Source organism: Trichosurus vulpecula, chromosome 1 (genome assembly GCF_011100635.1).
Source record: "Trichosurus vulpecula isolate mTriVul1 chromosome 1, mTriVul1.pri, whole genome shotgun sequence".
NCBI classification, from domain to species: domain Eukaryota; kingdom Metazoa; phylum Chordata; class Mammalia; order Diprotodontia; family Phalangeridae; genus Trichosurus; species Trichosurus vulpecula.
Window position 1 is genome coordinate 378,150,831 of NC_050573.1, and position 27,863 is coordinate 378,178,693.

General features: G+C 42.2%; 1 protein-coding gene across 1 annotated transcript in view; it reads right to left on the minus strand.

Annotated features, from left to right (window-relative positions):
- LOXHD1 (lipoxygenase homology domains 1) overlaps window positions 1–27,863 on the minus strand; it is a 235,433-nt gene that overhangs the window by 153,525 nt on the left and 54,045 nt on the right. Inside the window, exons 5-6 of the mRNA XM_036746173.1 lie at window positions 8,439–8,537; window positions 1,799–1,947 (exon numbers count right to left, since the gene is read on the minus strand). Coding sequence (XP_036602068.1) covers window positions 1,799–1,947; window positions 8,439–8,537 — 248 coding nt within the window. The remainder of the gene's footprint in view (window positions 1–1,798; window positions 1,948–8,438; window positions 8,538–27,863) is intronic.

Here is a 27,863-nt window from a genome sequence, read left to right on the forward strand (position 1 = left end):
TACTTTTCCAAAATTATTTCGTGCTACTTGCCTTCACATATTCTGTGTTCCAGTCACACTGCTCCCCAATCTCATCCTTTTCTCTTCTTCCTCCATGTATTCTCCCCATACCTGGAATGCATTCCTTCTGTGTTTTTGCCACTTGGAATTCCTCCCATCCTTCAAGGCCCATCTCAGTTGCTGCCTTGTGCCAGACCCATAAGACTGTGACTACTCAATTCATTTGAAAATGTATCACCCCTCAAATGGTATATAAAGTATCTTGGCTATTTAACAGTTTAGTTAACTGCAAGTGCTAGCTACCCTTTCTTTGTGAATGTGCATTGATTGATACGGATAGCTAGAAAATGTATGTGTACATTCACACACTAGCAATTGTCTGCTGGTCAAGCTCATAGAAGCAAGATGCCCCAATAGAGAAAATACAAATAGGCACTACACTGGGGATTTCAGTGATACAGGGCATTCTGGATTAAGGAAACTCTTTCTACTACTGCAGCTGTTCAGTTGTCACCCCATTTGGGGTTGTCTTAGCAAAGATACTGGAGTGGTTTGTCATTTCCTTCTCCAGATCATTTCACAGCCAAGGAACTGAGGCAAACAGGGTTAAGTGACTTGCCCAGGGTCACACAGCTAGGAAGTGTCTGAGGCCAGATTTGAACTTGGAAAGATGAGTGTTCTTGACTCCAGGCCTGGCTCTCTACCCACTGTGTCACCTGGCTGCCCAATATAAATAATAACAACACTAAAAGGCAGTAAAACTGATGAATTACAATAAATCGCCTCAGTCTTGGAGAACAGATAAATATTCCTTACCTCATCAGAGAGAGCAGACTCTGTGTGTATGTACGCTCATGCGCGCATGTGTATATGTGTGAGTGTGTGAGTGTATGTATGAGTGTGAGTGTGTGAGTGTGTGTGTGTGAATGTGTGTGTGTGAAAGTGTGAGTGTGTGTGTGTGTGTGTGTGTGTGTGTGTAGAGAAAACCTAAAAAAGAATAAATACAAATGTCTAGAACATAGGGAAAGTGAAATGCAAGGTAGTTGGGAACAGAGAAGACTGGTAGAAGGGGGAAGCATGAAAGGCTTCATGTAGAAGGTGCTGCTTCTTAGTGCTATCCCTGCACCCCAACCATTTGTATCTACTTTGTTTATATCCTGTATATACCTACATATGTACATGGTTTTTTCCCCTCATTAGAAGGTAAACTCCCTGGGGGTAGAGACTGTTTTTTTGTTTCTTTCTATCTTTGCACTTAGCACAGTATATGGTACATAGTACTTAATTAATGCCTGTTATTTGATTATATCTAACTAATCTCAGATCAGGCCATACTTCACATTCCATCCAGCCATCTACCCCAGCCCTGTCCTTGACCTCTGCCCTGTTCATATACCCCCCCACCTTCTGCTCCTATCCTTAGCTATCTCCCTCATTCTGGAAACAACAAATGAATCAATACTACCACTGACTTCTAGAAAAAGTGTGTCAATTGATGGCATTATGGTTCCATTCACCATCCCTATGATTTCTCAGACCCAAACACTCTTCTTCAAACACTACCATCCCATATGTGCTATCTCCCTCTTTTAAAATGTAAATGTTTTGAGAACAAGAACTATCTCAATTTTGTATTTGTATCTCCAATGTACAGTGCCTCATCCATTATAAGTGCTTCATAAAGGCTTCTCCTCCCATTCATTCAATCAGATTGTGGAAGGCCTTGAACATTGTGCTAAAGGGTATAAAATTTCTCTTGTAGGTTGTAGAGAGTCATTGACAAGTGGTAAGAACCTACCTTGTTTAGGTACCAGCCTGCAGATCCACCTTTATTGTTATGGCCAATAGTGATTTTTATCAGCTGCCCCAAATCTGGTGCATCCAGCGTGAACTTGTCTTCTGCCCCCCTTTCAAAGTTGTCTTTCTCACTTTCTAGCCTCCGTTCCCCTATACACGTGCACATGTAAACAGTTGCAAATGAAAAAAGACAAAGAAAAGAAATCTGATGATCAGGCCTTCCCTAGCATCACAGTGGACCAGTCCACCGATGGGTAATTTTAAATTATTCTTATAGCTAAATCTAAAAAAAAAAAATCTCCTGGTCAAAAAAAAAAATGAAAACAACCAGAAACCCTGAAAAATCAAAGAATAGCAAAGCTTTTGGGAAAAATTGTATTTACAAATAAAACTACAACCTTCAAAAAGCTAATAAAATAGATAAACCATTAACTAATATAATGTATTAAAGAGAGGAAAACCAAATTACCAACATGGAAATAAAAAAGAATTCAAATCAAAAGGAAACAAAATAAATTATTAAAAATTATTTTGCTACATTACATGCCAACAAAAGTGATAAATAAAATGGTTGATTAGGTATAAAAATATTAAATATTCAGATTAGCAGGACAAGAAATAAAGAAACATTAGTAGCCCAATCTCCAAAACAAAAGAAATTGACCAGGTTATAAATGAACATCCAAAGACAAAACCTCTAGGATTACATGGGTTTATAAGTGAACTCAATCAAATATTCAAGGAACAATTAAATCAAATGTTACATAAATGGCAACAATAGAAAAAAGATTCTATCACAAATGAAAAAGACGAATAAAATCATTGACCACTATCATTAATTGTGATACAAAATATTGAATAAAATATTAGCAAACAGACACAAAAAATTTTCAAAAGATACTATATTATAACAAAATTGGATTTATATCTGAAATATAGGGTTTGTTCAATACTAAGAAAAGTATTATCATAGTAGATGATATTTATTTTAAAAATCAATTAAGTGATTATATCAAGAGATGTGGGAAAAGCTTTTAACAAAACATACAACATTCTTTTATATTAAAAACATAATATAATAAAAATATGAGAATAAATGAACCTTTCTTTAACATGATAAACATAGACTAAATCTGTAATTTCATGTATACTGGAAACAATCAGATGAGAAAAGTCCCCCTACCAAAATGAGGGTTGGCATCTTCTCTGGAAGTTGCCAAGAGCACTGAAAAGTTAAAAGATTTGCCCAGAGTCACATAGTTAGCATGTGTCAGAGGTGGAACTCAAGCCCAGGTTTTCCTGGCTTGGAGCCAGCTCTCTATTCAATACAATACATTTGCCTTTCATACACTCAATAGTATCTATCTAAGACCAAAAAAAATGAAGAAATGCTAGAGATCTTTCCAACAAGATCAAGAGTAAAGCAAGGATTACCATAACTCACATTTGATATAGTTCTATAAATATTATCTATAAAAATCAGATAAGAAAAAGAAATCAAGAGAATAAGCCCAGACAAAGAAGAAAAAAAACATATTTTGTTGATGATACATAATGGTCTTTTTAGAGAAACCTAGAGATTCAACTAAAACTTAATTTGAACAATTTGTATTGTCAGTGAAGTAGTAGGATATAAAATAAACCCACACAAATAATTAGACTTTCTGCATATTACCCCCAAAAAATAACAAAAAAGAGAAAGAGATATTCTATTCAAATAGACTACAGAATGTTTAACTTTTTGGGAGCCTACCTACCATGACAAATATAGTAATTATATGAATACAACTATAAAACACTTTTTACAGGAACAGAAGCAGGTGTAAATAAAGAAGCAGATATAAAGAATTGGAGTGATATTAATTGCCCATGGTTGGTCCATGCCAACACAGTAAAAATTATAAAACTAATTAAATTAATTTATTTATTCAGTATTATACAAATTAAATTACCAAAAAATTACTTTATAGAATTTTAAAAATAAAATTCATTTGAAGTAGAAGAAAATGCAAAATCTCAAGGGAAAAAATGGGAAGGAAGGAGGCCCAACAGTATCTGATCTCAAACTATACTATAAATCAGTAGTCATCAAAACTAATTGGCCCTGCTTAAAAAAATATAAAAGTTGATCAGTGGAACAAATTAAGAACATAATATACAAGATCAAATGAATATATTACATTAGCACTCAATAAACCCAAAGACCCCAATTACTAGGATAAGGATTCATTATTTGAGAAATACTGCTGGGAAAACTAGAAAGTTATTTGGAAGAAATTTGATTTAGACAAACAACTAGCACTGTATATTACAATACATTACAATACAATAGATATAAAAGGTCACATAGTGAACAAATTAGATGACTAATAGATGGGGATAGAGAAAATCACAGGAGGTAAAGTGAATGATTTTGATTACATACAATTGAGAAGCTTTTGCCCAAAATCAATGAAGTTAAAATTAAAAGGGAAACAGTTAACTTGGAAAAATCTTTGCAGCAGCTTTCTCTAATAAAGCTCTGATATCTAAGATTATATAATGAACTCATTCAAATAGGTAAGTACAAGAGCTATTGCCCAACAGATGAATGGTCAAAAGAAATGAGCAAGCAGTTCTCAAAAGAAGGAAAGCAAATTATCAACAACCAAATGAAAAAATGCTACAAATCACTAATAATAACAAAAATGCAAATTAAAACAATGCTTGAAGTTCTACCTCACACTCACCAGATTAGCAAAGATGACCAAAAAGGAAAATGATGATAAGCAGGGCTGTGGAAGAGCACTAATGCACTGTTAGTGCCACTGTGAATTGGTCCAGCCATTCTAGAAAGCAACTTGGAGCTAGACCTCAAAAGTCTTCTAACAAGTTAGCATGGTAAAGCAAAACAAAGCTCACTGCACCTCCCTTTGATCTAATGATACTTATTACATAGGTACATGCCAAAAAGAAATCAAAGACTTAAAGGATTCATGTGCAAAAACAATCATAGGAGCACTTTTGTTGCAGCAAATAGCTGGGAATTAAGAAAATGTCCATTAATTTTTGAATGGCTGAACAAATTATGACACATGAATATGATGGAATATTATTGTGCCATAAAAAATGTGAAAGGTTTGTACCCAGAGAAACCTGAAAAGCCTTCTAGGAATTGATGCGAAGTGCAGTGAGCAGAATCAGAGAATAATTTAATTTATCCAATGAATACAATAAAATTTTTAAAAATCAACTTTGAAAGACTTAAGAACTCTGATAAATGTAATGGTAAGTCATAACTTCAGAATATTAATAATGAAGCATTCTACCCACCTCTTGACGTAGAGGTGATAGAGCAGAGGTGCAGGATGAGAAACACATTTTCAGACCTGGACAATACATAAATTTCTTTTGCTTTACTGTGCTAACTTGTTACAAAGGGAGGAGTTCTGCAGGGTAGAGAAGGAGAATCTTGGGGCTAGTGATGGTGATGTCCCTCCCCAAAAAGAAATGAGGACCTGTGAAGCATTTAAAGAAAATGTACAGAAGAGATTAGGAAGAGAATTAGAGGGAAACAGACAAGTGAGAGCTTTGGAACTTACATGGTGAACTGAATAAATGTTTACAAAAATAAACTGTACATAATGAGATTTTTGGTTTCATATATAATCCTCTTTTTTCTGTTCTTTGTATATGGAAATGTTCGTATTTTTGTTGCTTATTATGGTCAGAATAAAAATGAAATTTTTTTTCCAGTCTCCTGGCCCAACTTCATCAACCTTTCCCACATCCCAGTACCATGCAGATGATGTTTTTGCTCACAGCCCAACTCCCTGACATTTTCCCACCTCCCAACTCACTCCCCATCCCCATCCCCACCCCATCTATACAACCCTCACTCATCCTTCGAGGCTTAAATTCTCCCTCTTTTTTGTAACAAAGGGTTAAGCAGCACAACCCCCACACTATGCACAGAACTCAACCCCTTCCTGGCCTTTTCTACCATGCTTACCTTCTGTCTTCGGGGAGGTGAAAAGTAGATATAGTTATGGACCCCAGACTAAATGATTGTTAAAATTCCTTTTAGCTCTGAAAGTCTAACTCTAAGGAGAGAGACAAGAGATGATTATGTAGAAGTGGTAGAAGCAGTGGTAGAGGTGCCTTCCTGAATCATATCCACAAAGAAGATTTCCAAATTCTCAGTAAGTAAGATGTGAAGGCAGGTATGGTCTCAGAGCAGCATGAACACCCCATTGCCTAGGCAGGACAGGTAGAGATGGCACCTCTTGAGGTGGTCTGTCCTTCAACAGAATTCTCAGCCGAGAGATGGAAAGACAGGGATGATGTGAGTGACTGGTGGCCTTCAAGTAAACCTGCAGATCTCACACCTCATTTACAAGGCAGCTGGTTGCACAGTGGGTAATGCACTGGGCCTGAAGTCAGAAAGACCTGAATTCAAATCCAGCCTTAGACCCTTACTAGCTATGTGACCCTGGACAAGTCACTTAACCTCTGTTTGCCTCAGTTTCTTCCACTGTAAAATAGGGAGCAAAATATCACCTATCTCACAGAGTTGTTAGAAGGATCAAGTGAGATAATATTTGTAAAGTGTTCTGCATATGCCTGGCACATAACAGATGCTTAATAAATGCTAATCCCCTTCCTTTTCCCTTCTGTGGAATTTGTGATCATTCACCAGACTATATTCAAGTACTTCAGAAGAATCGTACTACACTAATCACAAACCAGGCAAACGGTCATTATATCAGGCCACTGGCAGATAACACTTCATTGAAAGCAACACAACCACCACCATTTATTATTTATTTATAAGGACCTAGACTGAGTACAGAGCACCATCCTAGGCCTGGGAGAAGTACAAAGTCTAGATAAGGCACAATGGGAAACACCACAAATGCACAGAAATCATGTATATTATTGCTTCTCTGTCTCAGAGAGATGCCAAAGTGTGTTACTAGGGTAACCTAGAATAAATTAATATATTAGTAAGTGCATAGGACTTAGAGGAACTTAGACATCATCTTTCTCAAACCTCCCATTTTTCAGGTGAGGAAACTGCAACCTTGAAAGGAGAAACGACTTATCTGAGGTCACCAAGTAGTTTAAGAAGCAGAGCAAGGATTCTGAAAACAGTCAACTTCCATCTCTTTAAAGGTACATAAAATGTTTATCCATTTTTACTGGTCTTTCCCCTCATGTAATCTGATTTAGATAGGATTTGCTACAGCTACGTAATAGTTCTGTTTCAGGGCTTCATTAAAGCAAAGCTTTCAGTATGGCTAACTGACACTCTTCACAAAATCATGAATATTAGAGCCCCAAGAGATCTTAGAAGCCAGCTAGGTCAATAGCCTCATTTCAAGGGTGATAAAAATGAGACCTAGAGAGGCCAGGTGATTTCCCTAAGGTCACACAGTGAGCATCTGTTGGACCTGGGTTGTGTACCTCAAATTCCACCTGGGATGGATTTCAAGGCTAGTGAACTTTCCACCATATCACACATGGGTCTAGTCATAGTAGATATCAGATATTCCAGACAATAAGATATGATAGTGTAACAAACCTCTCTGATTTGGAGGGCCTCTCAGAGATCTATTTGTTTCATTTACAGAAAGCTGCCTTTATTCTAAACACTCTCTCACTCTACGTTTTTCATGGAAATGGCCCCCTTCCCTTGTCCATCACCTAGTGTCTCCCCACTTGTGACATGAGAGGTGTGAAGCCTATCAGACTAGGCAAGAACAGGCCCATCTCCATAAAAGGCCACGCCTAGGCCCCATTGTACAAATGATAAAGGACCTTAGCATCCAACATACTAAGAAGAGCAATGGAGAGCTTCTCAAAACCTGGAGGTGCCAAATCTGAGGGAGGTGCATCCATCTGTCCAAAGTACTACTACAAAAGAGGTTCGGATAGTCTGCCCTATAACCCGCCTCCCCGCAATGATGCCCCTGTACCCTCTGTTCTCACTCCCAGTGTCTCATTTTGAACTTCAGGCCCTCTCTTGTATGACTAAAACACTCCATAATTAAGGCTTATTGCCTTATCGGTCTCTCTGACTACCTCATGAAAACCTCTAAATCCTCAAACTGCTGGAATAGAGTAGGCCATAATGTCGCCAATATCTCGGATGAAAGCAAAGCACGAAATTTAGATGATTTCAGAGAGTACCTTTGTTTGACAAGGTAAACTGCATCGTCAAGTGAGAAAGACTCCCTTAGTGAGCTCAGCGCCAGGGAACAAAGGAACCGGCATTGCTCTGGGTCATGTGATAGTAAGAAATTTTAGAAGAGTCAAGTAATACCTTATCCCAAAAGGTGAGTAATCCACATTTGAAGTAAAAGCATTGGGCACAATGCCCCATATCCTGACCACAAAAACCTACTTTATGTGGAGAGTTCTGCTTTCCAAAGAAGACCAAAGTGCAGCCTTGAAGTCTCCTTCCTTGTCAGGTTGGTTTAGCATTTTCTGCACTGTTTTCCTCTCTTCTGCCTTTTTCCACATGCAGACACTGGAATCCTTTCATGCAGACTGGAACCAAACCTTATGGAGTGGGCCAGGCTTGCTGGAAAGTGTTCTGACTAAAGCCAGCCCAGGCTGACGTTAGAACCAAAACATGAAAAAAAATGGCCTGGAATTACCTGTGTCACCATATTCTCCAAAGATATTAATGAAGACATCTGCATCTGTCCCAGCGCCAATTACATCTCCAGTATAGACTTTGATATCATACTTGTTATCTGGATAGAAATAAAGCAAGGAGGAAAGAAACTCATGAGTCTTTCTAACAAGTTTAATTTAATTTAATTTAATAAGTACTTGCTTCTAGCGAGTTTAATTTAATAAATGCTTGTTCAACATCTGATTGAACCATAGGATATGTGAGCTGAAAGGGATCTTCAGAGATAATCTAGACCCAGGTCTCTTATTTTGCAGATAGGGAAAACGGAAGCCAGAGAATTGACTAGTCACATATTGAGCATTATCAATAATACTCAGAAGAAAAGAATATGGACTTGGTTATTCCAGTTACTAACAGACACCACATATTCCAGATAATAAGGTGTAATAGTCTATCATCCACTCTGATTGGGGGAAGAGGAAGGCACTCTCAGAGACTGCTTGTTCCGCTTGCATCAACCTGTCTTTACTCCAAACACACTCTTATCCTATACTCTTAATGAAAATTCCATCCTCTCCTGGCCCATCCCTAGTGTTTCTGTATGAGAGATGGGAAATTAACCAGACTGAGCAAGAACACACGCATCCTCATAAAAACCAGCTCTCTGTGCTTCTGTTTCCTCATTTGAAAATTTAATTCAACAAGCATTTATTAAGCACTTGCTGCGTGTAAAGATTGTGGTAGGCACTCGGTATACAAAGACAAAAGGAAGAAAGAGTACCCTCAAGGAGCCTGCGTAACACTGGAGAAAAATATGTACACAGATCAGTAAATACAGAGTTCTTGCAAAGTAATTAGTGGGAGTAGAGCATGAAATTAGGGGATGGGGATAAGGAAAGGTTTTATGTAGTTGTAGCCGTTGAGCTGAGTCTTGAAGGGAGCCAAGGAATAGGAAGAAATAAAGGAAAGAGGAGAGGGAGAGGGAGGGGGACAGGGAGAGGAGTAAAGGGGAAGAGGTAACATTTGTTAAATGTTTACTATGTGTTGTTTGTAGGGGAATTAGGTGGCACAGTGGACAGAGTACCAGGCCTGAAGTCAGGAAGACCTGAGTTCAAATCCAGCTTCAGACACTAGCTATGTGACCATGGGCAAGTTACCTAACCTTGTTTGCCTCAGTTTCCTCATCTGTCAAATGAGCTAGAGAAGGAAATGACAAACCACTTCAGTACCTTTGCCAAGAAAACCCCAAATGGGGTCACAAAGAGTCAGACACGACTGAACAACAAATGTGCCATTTGTACATAGTACAATTAATTCTCTAATGAGAGACAGCATAGTACAGGGCATAGAAAACCGGCCTCAAAGCTAGGAGATCAAGTCCTACTTTTGACGCATACTGGCTTTTTGATTGTGGACAAGTCACTCGACCTCTCCATGCTCTAGTCAACTCTCTAAGACCATGAGTTGCGAAGAAGATGCTACTGCATGGGTGGAGGAAGTTTCCCCAACTGGGAGTCCCCTATGCCAATGACATCACAGGTCCAGTCCTTGTACCTGAGTGCCAAGTACTGTGCTAAGCACGGGAAAGACATAGACAAAAATTATACAAGTTGAGAGGGAAGGTATGAGTGGTGATCTGCACCAAGGGAGGGGAGGGCCATGTCAATAAGATCAGAGATCCACCAAAGTTATTGAAATATTTTGAAATTAACTTGTTCAGGGCAACATTAGCAGGGTAGAGGTGTACATTCTTCTCCTTGGTGACAAGTCCTTCTAAAAAAATAATCTAACCCCTGCTTCAGGCACACTTAGAGGGAAAAGGAGACGCATGTACCCAAAAAGGGGGCAAATAAATGACGGCTGATAGCAAAAATACTTTAAAGATCAAGGTGAAACAACAACCGCAACAGCGTAGCAGTAAGTGCTATTTATATAATGCTTTGGCAATATTCTTGACATCTTCTCTAATCCTCTTAACGACCCTGAGATAAACATGGTAGCTACATTATTATCCCCATTGCCCAGATAAGAAAACTGAGGTTCAGAAGTTAACTGGCTTGACTGTATCCCACAGTCAACCAGTTAGAGACAGGACTCAAACCCAAGCCTTAAAGAGGACTAAAACCCCAGGGGTTATTCCATTACAAAGCCACAAGAGTAAAAAAAAAAAAGAAAGAAAGAAAGAAAGAAAGAAAAAATAAAGAAATAAAATAAACCCCAAGCCTCACTAAAGACTTTAAGGTGGAGCACTAGAATACCCACAATGCTCTGGTGCTTCCACAAAACTGCAATATCACGCATGTGGCATTCCAGGGCCTGGAAGGGACTCGCTGCCCTGACAAGCCTGAATCAGCCAGATCGCCTCGCTCCAGGATGCCAGACGCTCACTCTCCATCCTGCTGCAGTGCTCACTGTTTCGGTGCCAGCTGGCATGGGCTTCCAAGTTCCATCCATTTTACTCAATTTTATTCTCTAACAAGATCTGAGGCCTTGCCTCAAACAAGAGCAAAACCTTCCCTTGGCCTGTCTAAGTTAAGGCACCCCGTGGACGATCATGCTATGGGCTAGAGACACAGGAGAAAGAAGTTCAAATTCCAACTCCCCTTCTAGGCCTAAATGTCGTGCCTGAATCCAGGCAATAATGCAGTCAGGATATTTAGGCAAAGGGCCAAGACTCCAGAGGGAACTGGAAATGTTTATCCTGGAGAAGAGTAGGCTTGAAGGGAAGGGGGAATGGGGGTGGGACAAAACTACTTCCTTCAAATATGTGAAAGTTTGTCATCTGGAAGAGAGATTAGATTTACTCTGGGTAGCTCCAGAGAACCGACCAGTAAAATTACAAAGAAGGAGTTTTTTTTTTAGCTCTGCTTTAGATTTTAGCTCTGTTATAAGGAAGGACTTCCTAACCATTAGGGCTGCCTAAAAATGAAATGGCCTAGCTGATGAGGAAGAGATCTCCACCTACGCCCACCCACTAGAAATATTCAAGAAGGAGGTAGAAGACTACTTTTTGTGAGGCACCATGGGAAAAGATTCTTGTGCTGAGTGTCAGGGAGGATTAGATGACTTATAATATCTCTTCCAGATCTAAAATAACATAATTCTACGTCCGGGAGTGGCCTGCTTAGAAATTAGGACCTAGGACCAATAAGATGAGAGATTGAGCATCCCCAAACTAGTAGAACAAAGGAGAAGCTAGAACGAACCCTAGAAGGCCTCAGTATTATTAGATTTTTAGCTGTGTTTTATAGGTGAGGAACTGAGGCCCAGAAAAGTCACATGACTTGCCCAAGATCTGCTATTTATCAAGAAGCAGAACGTGAATTTGAACCTAGATCCTCTAACTACAAATTCAGCACTCTTTCCCCTGTAGAAATAAGCCAAGAATCTGAAAACTAGTTGAGGAAGAGGTGTAGGGTCAAAGCAGAGACTTTGGAGTGCTTGGTATCCATAGTCAAGTGGAGGTCTGGAAAATACATGACTAAGGAAGAGACAAGGGAGTCTGCAATATTCACTTCTAGGAAGAAACCAAGGGTCTGGGAAGCAGAAGGTTGAAAAAAGGAAATGGCAACCAGATCTTGGTGGCTGAAGCAGGCCGAGGGTCCAGAAACCAAGAGAGAAGATGGACCAAGAGAATGGCTCCAAGCAAAAAAAGAATGCAAGGGTGGCCTTGATCATAGGGCAAAGAAGATTTGGGCTCTGGCCACTTTTATACCTCCTTCTAAGTGTGGTCAGTTCTTGGGAATAATGCAAATCCATTCAAGAAGTACGTGAAGCTAGCCAGAGGATGAATGAATGAAGAGTTTATCAAATACTTACTTTGTACAAAGCACTGTGCTAAGCATTGGGTATACAAATACAAAAATAAGGACATTCTCTGCTCTGGAGGAGCTCATATTCGAATGGAGAGGAGGAGAGCTGTGCCTATGAACATTCTCTAATAACATATAGGGCAGAGGCTAAGAGCTGAGGCTGCCTGTTCTTATACGAAGAACATCCAGATTGTCCTACAATGAAGTCTAACATGCTATAACTCTCTATTTCATTCTACCTCACCATGCCTGAGGGCATGATGCTATGTGATCATATGGGCCCTTATGTGGATATATAAGTGCCAGATGGCTTAGGAAGGTGGTATGGCCTAAGGCTTGCTTGCTAACATTTGGAACAGATTGTACCCTTAAGACATTGTCTGGCTAGAGGGGAGACATCTTAACAACTCGATCTGTGTAGAAATGGGTAGACTACTGGATTGCACATTGTCCTGCCTTGATGTACACAGGAAAATATGACCCAGTTAATAACTGCCACAGCGAAACTCTCAATGGTTTGTGTCCAGTCCTTAGACCCAAGGCTATAACCATCTAGGAGGCATGCTTCCTTTCATAGAAGTCCTCCAGCCCACCATCCCCAGGAACTTCATGGAATTCTGTTCTCACTCCCTCACACAGACCTGACCCAACACTGCCAATGCTTCTCATCAACCCTCTCCCTGGGTCTGCCTTCCCCCTACACTATGATTACTCACTTCTTTCCATGGATTGGGAGAGAGGGGTGTCAGTGAGCATCAGCCATGTTACAAAGTAATGTTTGCTGATTGATAAATATGACTTTTCAAACAGGTTTCCAAGCACCAGCATTTGAAACTGCTTCTCTGTGCTAATGCATGCTGGGTGAGGATAAGGAAGGAAGGAAGGAAGGAAGGAAGGAAGGAAGGAAGGAAGGAAGGAAGGAAAGGAAGGAAAGGAAGGAAGGAAGGAGGGAGGGAGGGAAGGAAGGAAGGAAGGAAGGAAGGAAGGAAGGAAGGAAGGAAGGAAGGAAGGAAGGAATGAGGGAAGGAAGGAAAGAAGGATGAAAGGAGGGAAGGAAGGAAAGAAGGAGGGAGGGAAGGAAGGAAGAAAGGAAGGAAGAAAGGGAGGAAGGGAAGGAGAGAAGGAAGGAAGGAGGGAGGGAAGGAAGGAAGGAAGGAAGGAAGGAGGGAGGGAGGGAGGGAGGGAGGGAAGGAAGGAAGGAAGGAAGGAAGGAAGGAAGGAAGGAAGGAAGGAAGGAAGGAAGAAGTATTATATGATAAGTGCTGGGGATACAAAAACCAAAGTGATACAGGCCTCTCCTCAAAGAGTCTAATGGAGAAGACAATAGCATGGTGGAAAGGGGCTTTTGGATTCCTTGGAGTGATACAACCTTGCTGTTATTTTGTTACTCCTGTAGGCCACCAGCATTTCCTTCCCCCACGGGCTAGCAATTCATTTGTAATCCACTCTGTGTATTGTTTGCTGCACAATTCACCCTCTAGGGCTTAGGCTGACTTCCCTCAGCTGCCAGGAGCCCCCTCCAGCTACTGCTATTGTCCACTGTCTCTATATATGCAAAGGGGAAGACAAATTCATTTTGCCATGAGCATGAACTAAACAGAAATAGGAAGGTAAAGCAGCATTTTTTAAGTCACCTAAAAGGTACAAAGTGAAGAAAACAGAGCCAAAAACATCTATGCAACAGCATAAAGAAAGTCAGCACGGAGTTGGAACAACAGTGATGAAAAGTACCACTGTCCTAGTTGATACCATCCTGTAAAATTTAAAGGACATTTCCCCCCTTGCTGTTAACAATCTGATTAGCTGTTGTTCAGGGAACTTGCTTTGCAGGGAGCCTTGTTTGTTAGAAAGTAGCTCTAGTGTCAAAATAAAACATCTATATATTTTAAAGAACTTTTAAATGACCAAATATATTGCACTTCTGAGTAGAAATCATTTGGGGATTATCTGATGCTATGGATGATGTTGATTCAAGTCAACAAGCATTTGTTAATGTGCCAGGCACTATGTTAAGTGCTGCTAATTGAGAATTATATGCCTTATTGTGAATCAGTCAATCAGCAGTAAGAGTCAAGGCTTGAAGACAGGAAGTAGTTTTGCATTGGTTGGAATGATGCCATGGAAAGGGGGTTGGACTTGGAGTAAAAGAACTCAAGTTCAAATCCTGACTCAACCGGTTACGACCTATGGTACCTTGAACAACTGACAACCTTTCTGGGCCTCAGTTTCCTATATTGTAAAATGAAGGAGGTTAAACTAAATGACCTTAAATGTTCCATTTCAGCTTTAACACTATGATCCTGTGATGCTCTGGTTGGGAAGGGAAAGGGATGTGGTCAAGGTGGCAGGCGTGGTGGTAGGGACAGAAGCAGAGAGTCTGGTGCTGAAGAAGAAGAAGAAGAAGAAGAAGAAGAAGAAGAAGAAGAAGAAGAAGAAGAAGAAGAAGAAGAAGAAGGAGGAGGAGGAGGAGGAGGAGGAGGAGGAGGAGGAGGAGGAGGAGGAGGAGGAGGAGGAGGAGGAGATGATTATAAAAGCTAACATTTATATAGTTCTTCATATATATTATTTCATTTGAATCTCAAAACAATTTTATGAAATTGGTACTTATAGCTATCCCCATTTGACAAATAAAGAAATTGAGTCTCACAAGGACTAACTGACTTGCCTATGATCCTCCAAGTGTCTCCTTACTCTTCAGTCCAGCTCAGTGACACAGTGGATAAAGCATTGGGCCTGGAAGCAGGGAAACCTGAATTCAAATCCAGCCTTGACACCTCCTAGCAAAATGACCCTGGGCAAATCACTTAACCTCTGTCTGCTTTAGTTTCCTCAAATATAAAATGGGATTAGTGATAGCACCTACTTCACAGGATGGCTATGTGGATCATATTAGATGATAATTGTAAAAATACTTAGCACATTGCCTGGCATATAGCAGGTGCTTAATAAATGCACCTCTTTCCACTAACCCATGCTGTGTGGTATAGTGGACATCTGAAAAGAGAAGACTAAATAAAAGGCCTACAGTACTAAGGATCAGTTAGGGGCAAGTGGATGCTAAGATAAGAATTAAATGTTAAAACAGAGAAGAATTCAGAATCCGTATTATGGGGAGAATAGGGCACAGTGGGATATGGGAGCAAAATAAGGCATAGGAGACTCCATGTCCTACATGTAGAGATTTACTCTGGTATACTGGCCTGGCATCAGGATACCAGGGACAGCTGTAGTGAGTGGTGCCGCATTTCCTCCAAGATTCTTAGTAAATCCAAATAATGAGAAGGAGGCTGATGTATCTTGGCTCAAATCAGCCTCTGCATAATACCGAGAAAAGTGTTCATTGAAAGTGATTGTAATATGTCCAGAGAGGAGATCAGCTGAAGGCAGGAAGAATGGGTCAGCCACGGTACCGTGGTATTTAGTCTTAGGTCTTTAGTGTTGCACCTGGGGGTGTTGACTGGTATCTATATTAGTCTCAGTTCATGGCTTACAGAGACAAAGCAATACAAAAGCACCCCCTAATCAAAATTTAAAGACAAATTCAGTTAATTGACAGGGACATAGAGACCCCAGGAGACAACAAGGCTGATCCTCCATCTGGATGTGGGGGAAATGTCAGTGAGAGGTGTCAGTGAAGCTCGCCTGTGTACCTCAGTTTCAGAGAGAAAGCACAGGCAAACTGATGGCTTCCAATTTTAATTAATTATTATTGCTAACTTTGTGCTAAGCTCAGTTGTTTCTAAGCTGCTGAGGGAGCACAAGTGCCTTCTAAATGTTGGCACCTGAGGGCAAAGCCTTCATAAACCTGCCTAGTTTCAGCTTTGATGATAAGTGCTACTCTTCAGCTTACACCAAGGTAGGAAGAGTGAAGATGATGAAAACTGTGGTAGGATCCAACCTAGGGCAGCCCATCTAAATTATAGAAGCTGAGCTCTTTCCCAATTCCCTGTCCCTAGAGAAAGGTACCCAGCAACTGGCATCAGGCATGCATAACAGAGAGACTGTTAATGATAGCTTGTTTTGTTCCCCATGTGCTCTGGCAGAACATTCTTTTATGGTAGTCTTGTGTGTGCTAACCCTGATCACTTCCCTTTCTTAATAGCTACAGCAGTAATAGCTCACATTTCTAGAGTGCTTTATAGCTTACTAATTACTTTCTTCAAAACAATCCTGTGAGTTAGACAGGGCAAGTATTTTTATTCCAATTTTTCAGATGAGCAAACTGAGGCTCCAAGAGTCACTTGCTTGTGGCCATGTAGCTAGTAAGCCACCGGAGCTGTAACTCTTCTAACTCCAAGCTCAGTATTTTACTACACCATAACAGGACCCGGTACCTACACACATAATTTCTTTGCACTGGAGAAAATATTCATGAGTTCACAGAAATCTTTCTAACTCTCTGGAAATGATGATGGATCTCAACCTCTATTATGTCATGGACCCCCAAGCAGTCTGGGAATGCCTATGGACCCTTTCTGAGAATGTTTGTTGTCTACATTCATAATTGAAGAAAATGTTAAATTTCAGTTAGATGGGTTTTTTCCCATTCAGGTTCACAGAATCCCTAAAATCTGTCCTGGGGTGGAGGGGTCATCTGTGGACACCAGGTTAAGAACCCCTGACCTAAATAGAACCTTAAGTTAAAAGTGTTATTTCCTGGTTAGGCAAGCCTGTAATCCCTGCTACTGGAAAGACTGAGGCTGATACATCTCTTGGGCTCAGAAGTTCTAAGCTGAAGTGGGGCTAAGCCCAGTGGGTGTCCTAAGTCTGCCGAACCCCCAAAGTAGTAGATCTACCACTCTGCCTGACGGATGAATTAGCCCAGGCCAAAACTCCTATGCCAATCAGTAGTGGGAAGAGGGTTATTAGTGGCCCCTGTACTTCTAGGATGAGATAGAGAGACCTAGTCTTCCTCCCAAAAATTGTCATTTCCTTTATCTCTCCCCAAAACCCTTCTCTTTTTTCCCCTTCCTCATGATAAAACCATCAGACAGCTCTCTTTAAACAGAGGGGAAACTAAGGCACACAGAGCCCAAAGCAAGACGAGGTTCTTGAGAAGATACATAATCCTCAGACTCTCCAACCTCCAAGCCTGGCACTCCCCAACCTCCCTGACTGCCACCCCCTACTATATTTTGTGAACACACGATCACACTACGACCCACAGAATGGATCTCTGGAAAACCAAATTTCAATCACGGTACAGGGGGAGGAGGGCAACAAATCCCCTAGCCGACAGAACAGCTGAGACTAGACTGGGCTGCTCATTATGTTCCCTACAGCAGAAGCCAAACATATGCCCCTTTAATTAAGCCACCTTTTGATTGCTGGGGGAAATTGACAATCCTCTCCCTAAACAGCTCATCCTTTGTGTTCTGAGCTCCATAAGGAGCTCACATGTTGCAGCGGCTTTTTTCAGAAGAGAGAATCATGAATGAAATGGCCAGAGTTTCTTTTGTTAGCCTCATCAGGCACTGGCGAATCTTTTTTTTAATAAAGAGTTAATACAACACCTCTTTATTTTTAGCAAAGACTTTCATGGTGTGGTTTGATTCCCTGCCACCCATCCCCCCACTACCATTGTGTCCTGATGGGTTTTACGCCCCTACACACCACACACTTCCGGGGTTTAATAATATCTGAGACAGAGGTGGGAGAAGTGAGACATTCACAGCCGCCATGTAGGAGGAGATGAAAGCCGACAAAATACAGCAAGGCTTCCCAAGGGAATGGGGAGATACAGGGCAGAAGGCTCTCTCTCCCACAAGAGAAGGTCTCAGGGGTACTGACTGGAGGGAGGGGATGAGAGCAGAGAATTTGGGACAGCCAGAAGGAAGTATAAAGATAAAGAATTACATGTACTGTGCTTTACTCTATCTCCTTATTACACTATGTCTATATTTCAGCTAATGATGAAATGCCAATTACTTCTGAACTAAAAAAAATAACGTTTGTATAACAACATACAGCCTACAAAAATACTTATCTCATTTTTTTTCCTCACAACAACCCTATGAAAGAGACAAGGCAAATATTATCCCCATTTTACAGACAAGGAAACCAAGGCTCAGACAAGTGAGACGATTTGCCCAAGTTTACACACTCAGGAAATTGCAGAGCTGGAATTCAAGTCCAGGATTCTTGGTTCCAAATTCAGAGCTGTTTCTACTTCATCACAGTTTGACATCCTGAACCAAGAGTCAGGGCAACAACGGGTCCAAGACTAGGAAAACAAACAAGTCAGAAAGAAGGAAGGGGTGATGTCTGACAGGCAGCATGGTAATGGAGCTCAGGACAGATAGGCGAGCCAGTTTGGACACTTATCTGCATAGAGATGATCTCTGAACCCATGGGAGCTGCCGAGATCCCCACGTGTAGTAGTGTGGAGAAAAAAAGAGAAGAGGGCCCAAGAACAGAGACTTAAGAATGTCTGCACTTAGCAGGAGGAAGAAGAGTGACCATCTAGAGAAGGAGCCCAAGGAGTCAGGCAGGTAACTGGAAAACCAGGACACTACACTGTCATGAGAAACAAGAGAGGAAAGGGGAAACAGGAAGAGGACTGGGAGGCTTCTTCCTGATTGCCATCTTCTGGCCATTTTTGTTGCTGCTGTTCTGATTTTGATAACTCTAGACAATAGAAAAAACCAAGGCGGGGGCAGTGGAGTTGTCATACCAACATCCTTTTCCCTGCTAGGAGCTCTCCTTCCTCTGTTGCTTAAACAATCCAGCTAGCAGCTGTTGTGGGGGTGAAAAACCAACACAAGCCCAACAACAAGAATGCTGCCAAAGCCCAGGTTCTTTTGATCTGCTTTACTAAGGAAAGCAACGTTAAGGGGTTAACAAGCTTACTTTAATTCAGCATACAAATACCATTCACTTAGTTCAGGGGAAAAAACCAGCACCCTGAACTTCAGAGCAAAATACAAACAAATTACAGACATTGACAGACACACCAAATACAATTCATAGTTACCAACATCTAACTTCGGCCTGGGAGCTCATAACAAGGTCTGGTCCAGAGTCACATGCACCACCACTGCTGTGGGTAAGAGCTCCGAAAAAGAAAAAGCCAACCCCTGGTTTTATATCTTTTTCAGGGTCAATGGTGAGTCACACATGCGACTCACCCACGTGACCTGAAATCGTCACAAAGAGGCGACTTAAACTCACATGGTCTAAAAGCCTCTGATGTCCCAAACATGCCACTCAAACTCAGGTGTAAATTAGGCCCTCCCCTGAGGCAAGGAGGTCACCAAGGACTCTCAATCTAATCAAGGAAACAAAGGCCAAACTCTTCAAGGGCACTTGGTTGAACTGAGTGCTAAGAGCCCATTTTGTTTACCAACACATCTGCTCATACCATTAGACAAGCCAAATGGTCTTTAGGAAATATGGAGGAGAGTGGAAGGACCATGAAAGGAAAACTGGCTCCATAGTGAGAGAACCTGAACTCAAATCCTGCCTCTGACATGTACTACTTGTATGACCTTGGGCCAGTCAGTTAACTCCCTGGGCCTCATAAGCTGTAAAATGAAGGGATTGAACCAGTTGACCTCCGAGATCCCTTCCAGCTCTAGTCAATGGGATAACAGGCCTCTTCTAAATCTCCTTGCGATCTCTCCAGTTCTTTTGTCAATGTAGGTTGACCTCTGCATTTTCTCTAGACCCCCTTTAACTTTTGTTGTAAAAAGAATCCTGATTCCCCCCAATAAAATATACAGCGGAAAAAAAACACAGATACCAGAAGGTAGAGCAAGGTGGGAGGTCCTAAGTGTCAGGCAAAGTATAGAACAAGCAGGAGATAGACAGGAACAGAGAGAGCACAGGCAAGCAGACAAGAGAACAGATGCCCAGCCCCGGCAACAAGGAAAAGGCTCTGATCCTGAGACAGCTGGCTGTCCCAGCATCAGCTGCCGAGCTCCTGTCTCCTCCTGGTGAGAGCCAAATTTGAGTGAACCTGACCCAGAGGTTTGCGGTAATGGTAACAGAAAACAGCTGGCTGGCAGTAGGGAGGGCAGGAAACAGACAATTCTCCATCAGGCATTTCCCTGACAAACGAACTGATGAAAGACCTCCCAGAAAAAGGGTTGCCACTAATTAAGCAGTGGCCTGGTTTCCTGGCTGGGGAGTCGGAGGACCTGGGGGCCCAGGGAAGGGATGCGGGTCACCACTCGGCTGCAATAACAGCCCAAAGCTTTCTAGATGCTCTGGTCTTGTGGATTTTTTGATGTGATTTTATGCCTGTGATATGTAAGCCTTTGAGATGCTATCCTAAGGGCTTGAGGCTGTGAAGAGCCTCTCCACCCATAGGAAAGAAGTTTGATGTAGGAAAATCTGGATTTGACAAAATGATTGCCAGAGTCATCCTGGCTCCTGACCTTGTGTGTGAACCAGGTGACTGTGTATTATCCTTATTATTAATAGTAATAATAATGATAATAACAATAATAAACTTTTTAAGGTTTGTGAAGTGCTTTATGTTATCTCATTTGAGCCTCACACTATCCCTTTGAGTCAAGTACTATTATTATTTTCAGATTGAGAAACTGAGGTTGAGAGAGGTCAAATGATTGGCCCAGAGTAACACAGCCAGTAAATGAAGTAAGATTTAAACTTGGGTCTTCCTCACTCAAAATCTATCTTCTATCAACTGTGCCACCCAGCTGCCAGGGCAAGATCTTTACTCATACCTAGTCTGAGCAACAGGACTTGGAACCCAATTCTGCTGACCTTGATCATCAATTTGACAAATCCAGATTTTTATACAATAGCTTTGCTTTCAAAGTGAGGCATGGGCATGCAGGTCTGTGCGGGCTCTGGATTTTGCAGCTTGGGTGAGATTTGGGGCAAGTGGGTGGGAGTGGGGAAGTGCCTAAAGATGAAAGACAGAGGCTCCAACTGGTGGTAAAGCATATGGGTTGGAGGAAGGCCCATTCTTGGTTGTTCCAAAGAGCCTGCTGGGGAATTCTGGCCCCTAAGTGCAGCCACCAGAAGCTTCAGGGACAAGTGGAATTCCACATAGGAAATGATGCTGGGCCCCTTCCAGCAGCATTTGTAGGTGACAGTCCTGGTCTCCAGGCCCACAGGACTGTCTGGTGGGGCAGTGACCAGGACTCCTGCGGGATGGCCCTGGCACCACCGTTCCAGGCTCAGGGAGCCACAGCATGCAGGAGCGTGAGTTCCCCCTAGTGGTCCCTAGGCAGGAGCCTTTGCTTTTCTCCAGGGACCAGGGAGCAGAGTGAGGTAGGATGGCATTGCTCCCCCAGGATATATCTGCAGAATGGACAGGCTGAGGCATCAGCCCATCTCAGAGCAGGCTACACTGCCCACAAGGGATCCTGGTGTGAACAGGGCAGTCTGTAGCAATGATAGCGCCTCACAGAGGCCAGAGACAAGCAGAGAGTCATTCAGGGCAATGGGATCAGCTCAACTCTGACAAGTCAACAATAATATCTGTAAAGCATTTAGCACCATGCCTGACACACAGTAGGTGCTTAATAAATGCTTGTTCCTCTTCTCTCTCCCCAGCCAGGGGCAGTGGCAGGAGGTATGTCCAAGATCTAGGAGTATAGGTCAGCAATGCAGCAGCTTTTGAACAGAGCACAGAGCAGAGAAGGCAGGAGGGTCTAAGGTCATGAAGAAGCCCAAGATTTCCCTGCATTTAAGCCTGTGAAAAAGGGACATTGCCCAATCCGACTCATGCCAATGTCCTTAGGAGCACCAGCCTTAGGGGTTTCTCTCCCTGTCTTTGCTCTTCTGACCATACTTCAGGTGTGGATAGTTCCCTACCACTGCTCTATTTCTCCTTGTGTTACTGTAGGCAACAAAAATCATAGAAAGACCAGGAGGACAAATTGTGGGATCAGGATTTGTTCTAGCTTCTTTTCCAGCAAGGGCAGCCAAGCGGGAGGTAAGACATATGTAGGGAGAAGGTAGTAAAAAATAAATCTGAGAATTGTAATCATAGTGGGTCAGGAAAGCTCTTCTTCCTGAGTTTGAATCCAGCCCCAGACATTAACTAGCTGGGTGACCCTGGACAAGTCACTTAACCCTGTTGGCCTCAGTTTCCTCATCTGCAGAAGGAAATGGCAAGCCATTCCAGTATCTTCAGCAGGAAAACCTCAAATGGGGTCACAAAGAATCAGACATGACTGAAATAACTGAATAACCACGACAAATTAGAGTAGGCAGCCCACTGACCAAAACACCTCCTACACCCTACCAGACGTCATCCGAGCCCATAGCCACCAGAGTTTCTGAGGCTAGACTTGCCAAAGTAATAAGAGATAACATTTACATGTCATACTTTACGACTGGCAAAACACCTTCTACATGTCACAAAACAGCAAATATTCTTATTTGATCCTCATGACAATCCTGTGAAATAGGTACTACTATTATTCCACTTCACAAATGAGGAAACTGGGGATGCATGAAGGTCAGTAACTTGACCAAGGTTATATAGCTAGTAAATGTCAGAGGTAGGATTTGAACTCAGCACTCCATCCATTACGTTACCACCTTGACCTGGGAAAGTAGGGCTACCTCCTCAGTGTCCTGTAAACTGATAAGGTTACAGGCTACAAGCAAAATGGGAATCTGTGTGCAACCAAAACTAACAGTATGGCATCAAACAAGGGGCTCGAGATTTGGGGAGACATTCTACATAGGATAGGGACGACGTCTGTGCCCACAGATGTGGAAGTGTGGAAGGAGGGTGGTTATGCCTAGAATCCTGCTCATCACAAAAAGATGCCTGAGCTTTTGCGTGGAACAAAAACCATCATTATCGAACCAATGTGCTCTCTCTTCTGTGCTATGTTCCTTTGTGTAGCCCCCTACCTCCTTCTGTGTCTTGACTCAGCGCTTATGAACTCAGACAGTGATTTCCTGCCTAGGCCCTGAAGGGGAGATATCTTGGCTCATTGAATTCCTAACTTAGAACTTGAACTGTGCTTATCACTTGGATCTGTTCATTCCCTACCTCTGACTTTGTAACTCTGGCCATGCCTGCCACCTTGCCCATTTCCTCTGTCTTTCAATTTGCTGATTATCTTACCCCTAGTGTATTAGAGCCTTGCTGAGACATATCCTGCTAATCTCTTGTGCATGACCCCGCCACCCTTCCCCATGCTGCCGCGTTCCCCCTAGGCCTCTTCCTGGGCCGGGGGTCGCGGGCAGTCCTCCCCGGGGGACCTCTTCTGCTCCTACACCGAGCCTTCGGTCGTCACCGGCCGGCCTGGCCTCCACCCAGACCGGAATTCACCAGACAGAACGCCAGAGGATCTCGCTCACGGTCTTTATTGGTACATCTTCCACGGCGACTGCTCGACTCAGACTCTCTTCCCCTATCCCCGTACATTATATATCCTATTGCAGCCAATCCAGTGGCGAGAGCTATAACATTGCCTTATATGGACGGGCTTCATCCTAAGCCGGCACCGCCCAGCGATATACCCGGAAAAGCGTTATACCCGGAAAGCTGTAGTCCCTGCCCCACCCTCCACCCAGCCCTAAGCGGCGTCCCACCCCCACCCAAATCCCAACACCATGCCTCACAGGGGCCAGCGGGACATAGCAGAAATTCTTCCCTTCACTTTGCCTGAAATGACACTATCAGAAATGAATTCTTTGGGATTAAAAAAAAATTCTCTTTTAAGTACAAACACCTGGAGATGGATAAAGAATCTGGATATGAGTCATTCATTCCTTAGTGAGAATTAGTTTAATCAGATGCTCTAGGTTGTTAGGGGAGCAAAAGAATTCATTCTAGAAGGAAGCGTAGTATCTAAGAGAGCCTACCTGGAATGAAGCATCACAAGCACAAGGACTTTGGGTGCTTAATAACTGGGAGAGATAGCAAGGAAACATTCGTTACTTCACAATCTTGCTAAGAGCTACTCCTGTCAGTATTCAAGTGAAGATTAGGGGTCAATGATGCTGGTTCCTAGTAGAGGTGGAGGGAGAATTGGAGAGTGTCTATATGACATCAAGATCATCTAATTTATTCACAGCTGGGGAGAGGCACACTGAGAGGCGGTCAAACTGGCCATTTGAATGAACTGCTTGGTCAAATTAGATAAAATGGTAGTCCTAAGGGGACATAGCCTTGGACATCTATATTTAAAAGCAATTTGTTAAAATCTAACCAGATGCTCAAGCATGACCAGGTGTTGTTGGTCTGAGAGTCAGGTGACCTGAGTCTTTCACTGACATACTATGTGACCTTAGATAAATGCAATTCACATGTATGTAGCATTTTAGGCAAAGAACTCACTTCACCCTCTGTGAGGTTGGTAGAACAAATCCTATCACCCTCATTTTAAAGAGAAGAAACCAAAGGCTTCAACGGGCAAAGTGCCTGCAATCCATGGTGACATAGTAAGTGTCAGGGTCAGGAGACCAGGTGTCCAGACTCCAAATTCAGCTCCCTTTCCACTGCACCACAAGGTAAGCCATCTCCAGGCTCAGTGCTTCCAACCTAATAGAAATATTTTAAAGTCTCTTATATTTGAGGTTCTGTACCAGGTACTGGAGATACAAAAATAAAACAAAAATCATTTCCTACCCTCAAGTGGCTCACATTTTCCTGTCAGGTTATGACATAGAAACAAGTACATATATACATAACAATCTGAAAAGGAATGAATGAACGAAAAGCATTTATTAAATGTTCCTATGTGCCAAGCACTGTGTTAAGTGCTAGAGACATGAGAACAAAAATCAAGAGAGTCTCTGCCCTCAAGATGCTTAAGTTCTACTGTAGGGAAAAACAGCTGACACAGAGAAATGATGGCCAGGGAAGAGTGTTTTGGTCTGAGAAGTCACAGGAATGTTGAGTAGGATCACAGGTCATTCATTGACATGCCCTTTCTGGAAACACTAGTGTTGATTTGATTACCGTTCTCAGAACAAGAGGTAGAAAATGGGGCAGGAGAATGGGATGGGGGCGGGGAGGGTATTATACACGGGCCAGAAGATGGCTGGGTGGTGGTGCTGGGTCTTAGGCAAGGCTAGAAGGCTGATGAGCAGCTCAGGGCCCCAGGGCATTATAGTGCTGAGTGCAGCCAGACAGGAGAGGGGTAGCTTAAAAACAAAAGAAATCAAGAAAGACATCCCATAGTGGATGGCAAATAGGCTGAAATATGAAAGAAGCAAGGGAGATTCTAAGGTGAGAATGAAGCATGTGCCAGGTATGGGGATAGGCCATACAAAGTCATAGCAGTGGGGTACTGGGGCTTGGCTCAGTTTGGGCAAGAGCAAGGAGGCTAGTCTAAATGGAATATAGAGTGTGAAAAGGGAATATATTGTATATGTGTATGTGTATATGTGCATACATATGTATATGTATATGTGTGTGTGTGCCTATGCACAAGCTTGTAGGCATACATACACACCAAGACTAGAATAGTAGACTTCAGCCAGGTTGTGAAGATCTTTAAATGCCAAATTGAGGACTTCACATTTTATCTTAGAGACTAAAAGGGACCACTAGAAGTTTTTTTTTTGTTTGTTTGTTTGTTTTTTTTAGCAGGGAAGTGTCATGGTTAGACCTAGTGCTTTAGAAAACAATTTGGAGATCTTTTGCAGAAGATGAATTGAAAAAGGATGAGACCGGATATGAAAGAGGAGGTCTATGGGAGTCCAATTAAGATGCTGTTTCTATAGTCCAGGTTACCCAATCCAATCTTGTAAACATTTATTAAGCACCTACCAGGTGCCAGGCACCATGCTAAGTACTGGGGATACAATTAATAAAAAAGAAAGATAGTCTTTGTCCTCAAAGGGGGGAGACGACATACAAAAGGAGGCAGGAAATGGTGGGGCAACATGAGGGGGTACTGCTTAAAATGAAGCAGAGTGAGTGAAGACTCCAGGTTCTGCCCTCTATAAAGGCAGGCATTGGGAGGAGTTTGGTACTCCACCCTCCAGCCTTCCAATCAGAGAGGAGAAAAGGCAGAGGGTGGTGGGATCAATCGAGGGATGAGTTAGTAGCAAGGTGGTGAGTTTGGAAGTGAGGAACTTCTAAGGTATGGAACAATGAAGTCCCAAACCAGAGTAGGGATTATGTGAGTAGAGAAAAGGGGATAGACATGAAATGTGTTCTAGAGATAGGACCTGTAAGACTTGACAGCTGATGGGAATCATCAAAGATGACTCTGAGTCTGCAAACTTAGGTGACCTGAAAGATAGTGGTGCCCTTAATGGAAATGGTGAAGTTTGGAGAAGGCATGGATTTGAGATGAGATAATAAGCTCTGAGTGTGAGACATCCACAGGATATCCAGTTGGAGATGTCCAACAAGAAGCTGGCGATATGAGAGATCAGGAGGGAAACAAAGTTTGGATATCTAGATCTGAGAGTTATTTGGATAATTGAATCCATGGCTGCTGATGAAATCACCTAGAGAAGGAAGGAAAGAGGGTCTAGGTCAGGGCCTTGGAGGACACCCATAGTTAGGGAGCAAGACATGGTCCAACAAAGGAGACTGAAGGATAGTCAGCCATGTGGGAGGAGACCTGGGAGAGAATAATGTCACAAAAACCCAGAGAAGAGAGAGAATACAGAGGAGAGGTGGTCAGTAATGGCAGTCACAGCAGAGAGATCAAGGATGAGGACTGAGAAAAGGCCATTAGAATGAGCCTCTAAGAGATCACCGGTAAGCTCAAAGAGAACAATTTTAGTTGATTGGTGAGGTTGAAAGCCAGATTGTAAAGGATTGAGAAGTGGAAAGGAAATTGAAAATAACAAATATAGATGACATTTTACAAGAGTTTGGCTGTGAGAGGAAATATATAGAGTGATAGCTTGAAGGAATAGTATGGCCAAGTGAAACTTTTTTTAAGAATGGGGGAGACCAGGGCATTTTTTGAAAAAAGCCAGAAGACAAAAACAGTAGTAGGTGAGGAGAGTTGGAAGGTAAAGATTAGATAGAAAAAGAAGGATTGAGGTCAAGCTACAGGAGCGTATAGGAGGAGATGAGATCAAGGGTAAAATAGAGATTGGCCTAGCCCAGGGGTGGGTAACCTGAGGCCTTGAGGTCACATATGGTCTTCTAGGTCCTCAAGTGCAGCCCGTAGACTGAATCCAAACTTCACAGAACAAATCCCCTTAATAAAAGGGTTTGTTCTGTAAAACTTGGACTCAGTCCAAAGACCTCGCCCAAGGACCTAGAAGGCCACAAGTGGTCTCAAGGCTGCAGGTACCCCACACTTGGCCTAGATAATAAGAAGATAACTTCTTTGCCAGAGACTGAAAGAAAGGAAAGAATAGGGGATGATGAGGAAGTATTTTTAATTTTAGAATAAGGGAAAAGAGGGAGGGACAAATGGCCTCTATTCCCTCAATCAAGTAAGAATCAAGATCTTTTGTTGAAAGGAAGAAGGAGGTAGAATAAGTTTTGACTTCTCATCTATAAAATACAAACAATGGTACCAGTCCTTTGCTCCAAAAGGTGATTATGAAAAGTGAATGACTTACTTCCATGGCTAAAGTGACAGTAGATACTATCTCACCTACAGTGTCTACGATTTCCCTAGCCTGGTCATTTGCAAGGGATATCCAGGAGCTGCACAGCCCAATATTTTCTTTATAGAAAGACAGTACCCATTTTGTTTTGAGTATGTATTGAA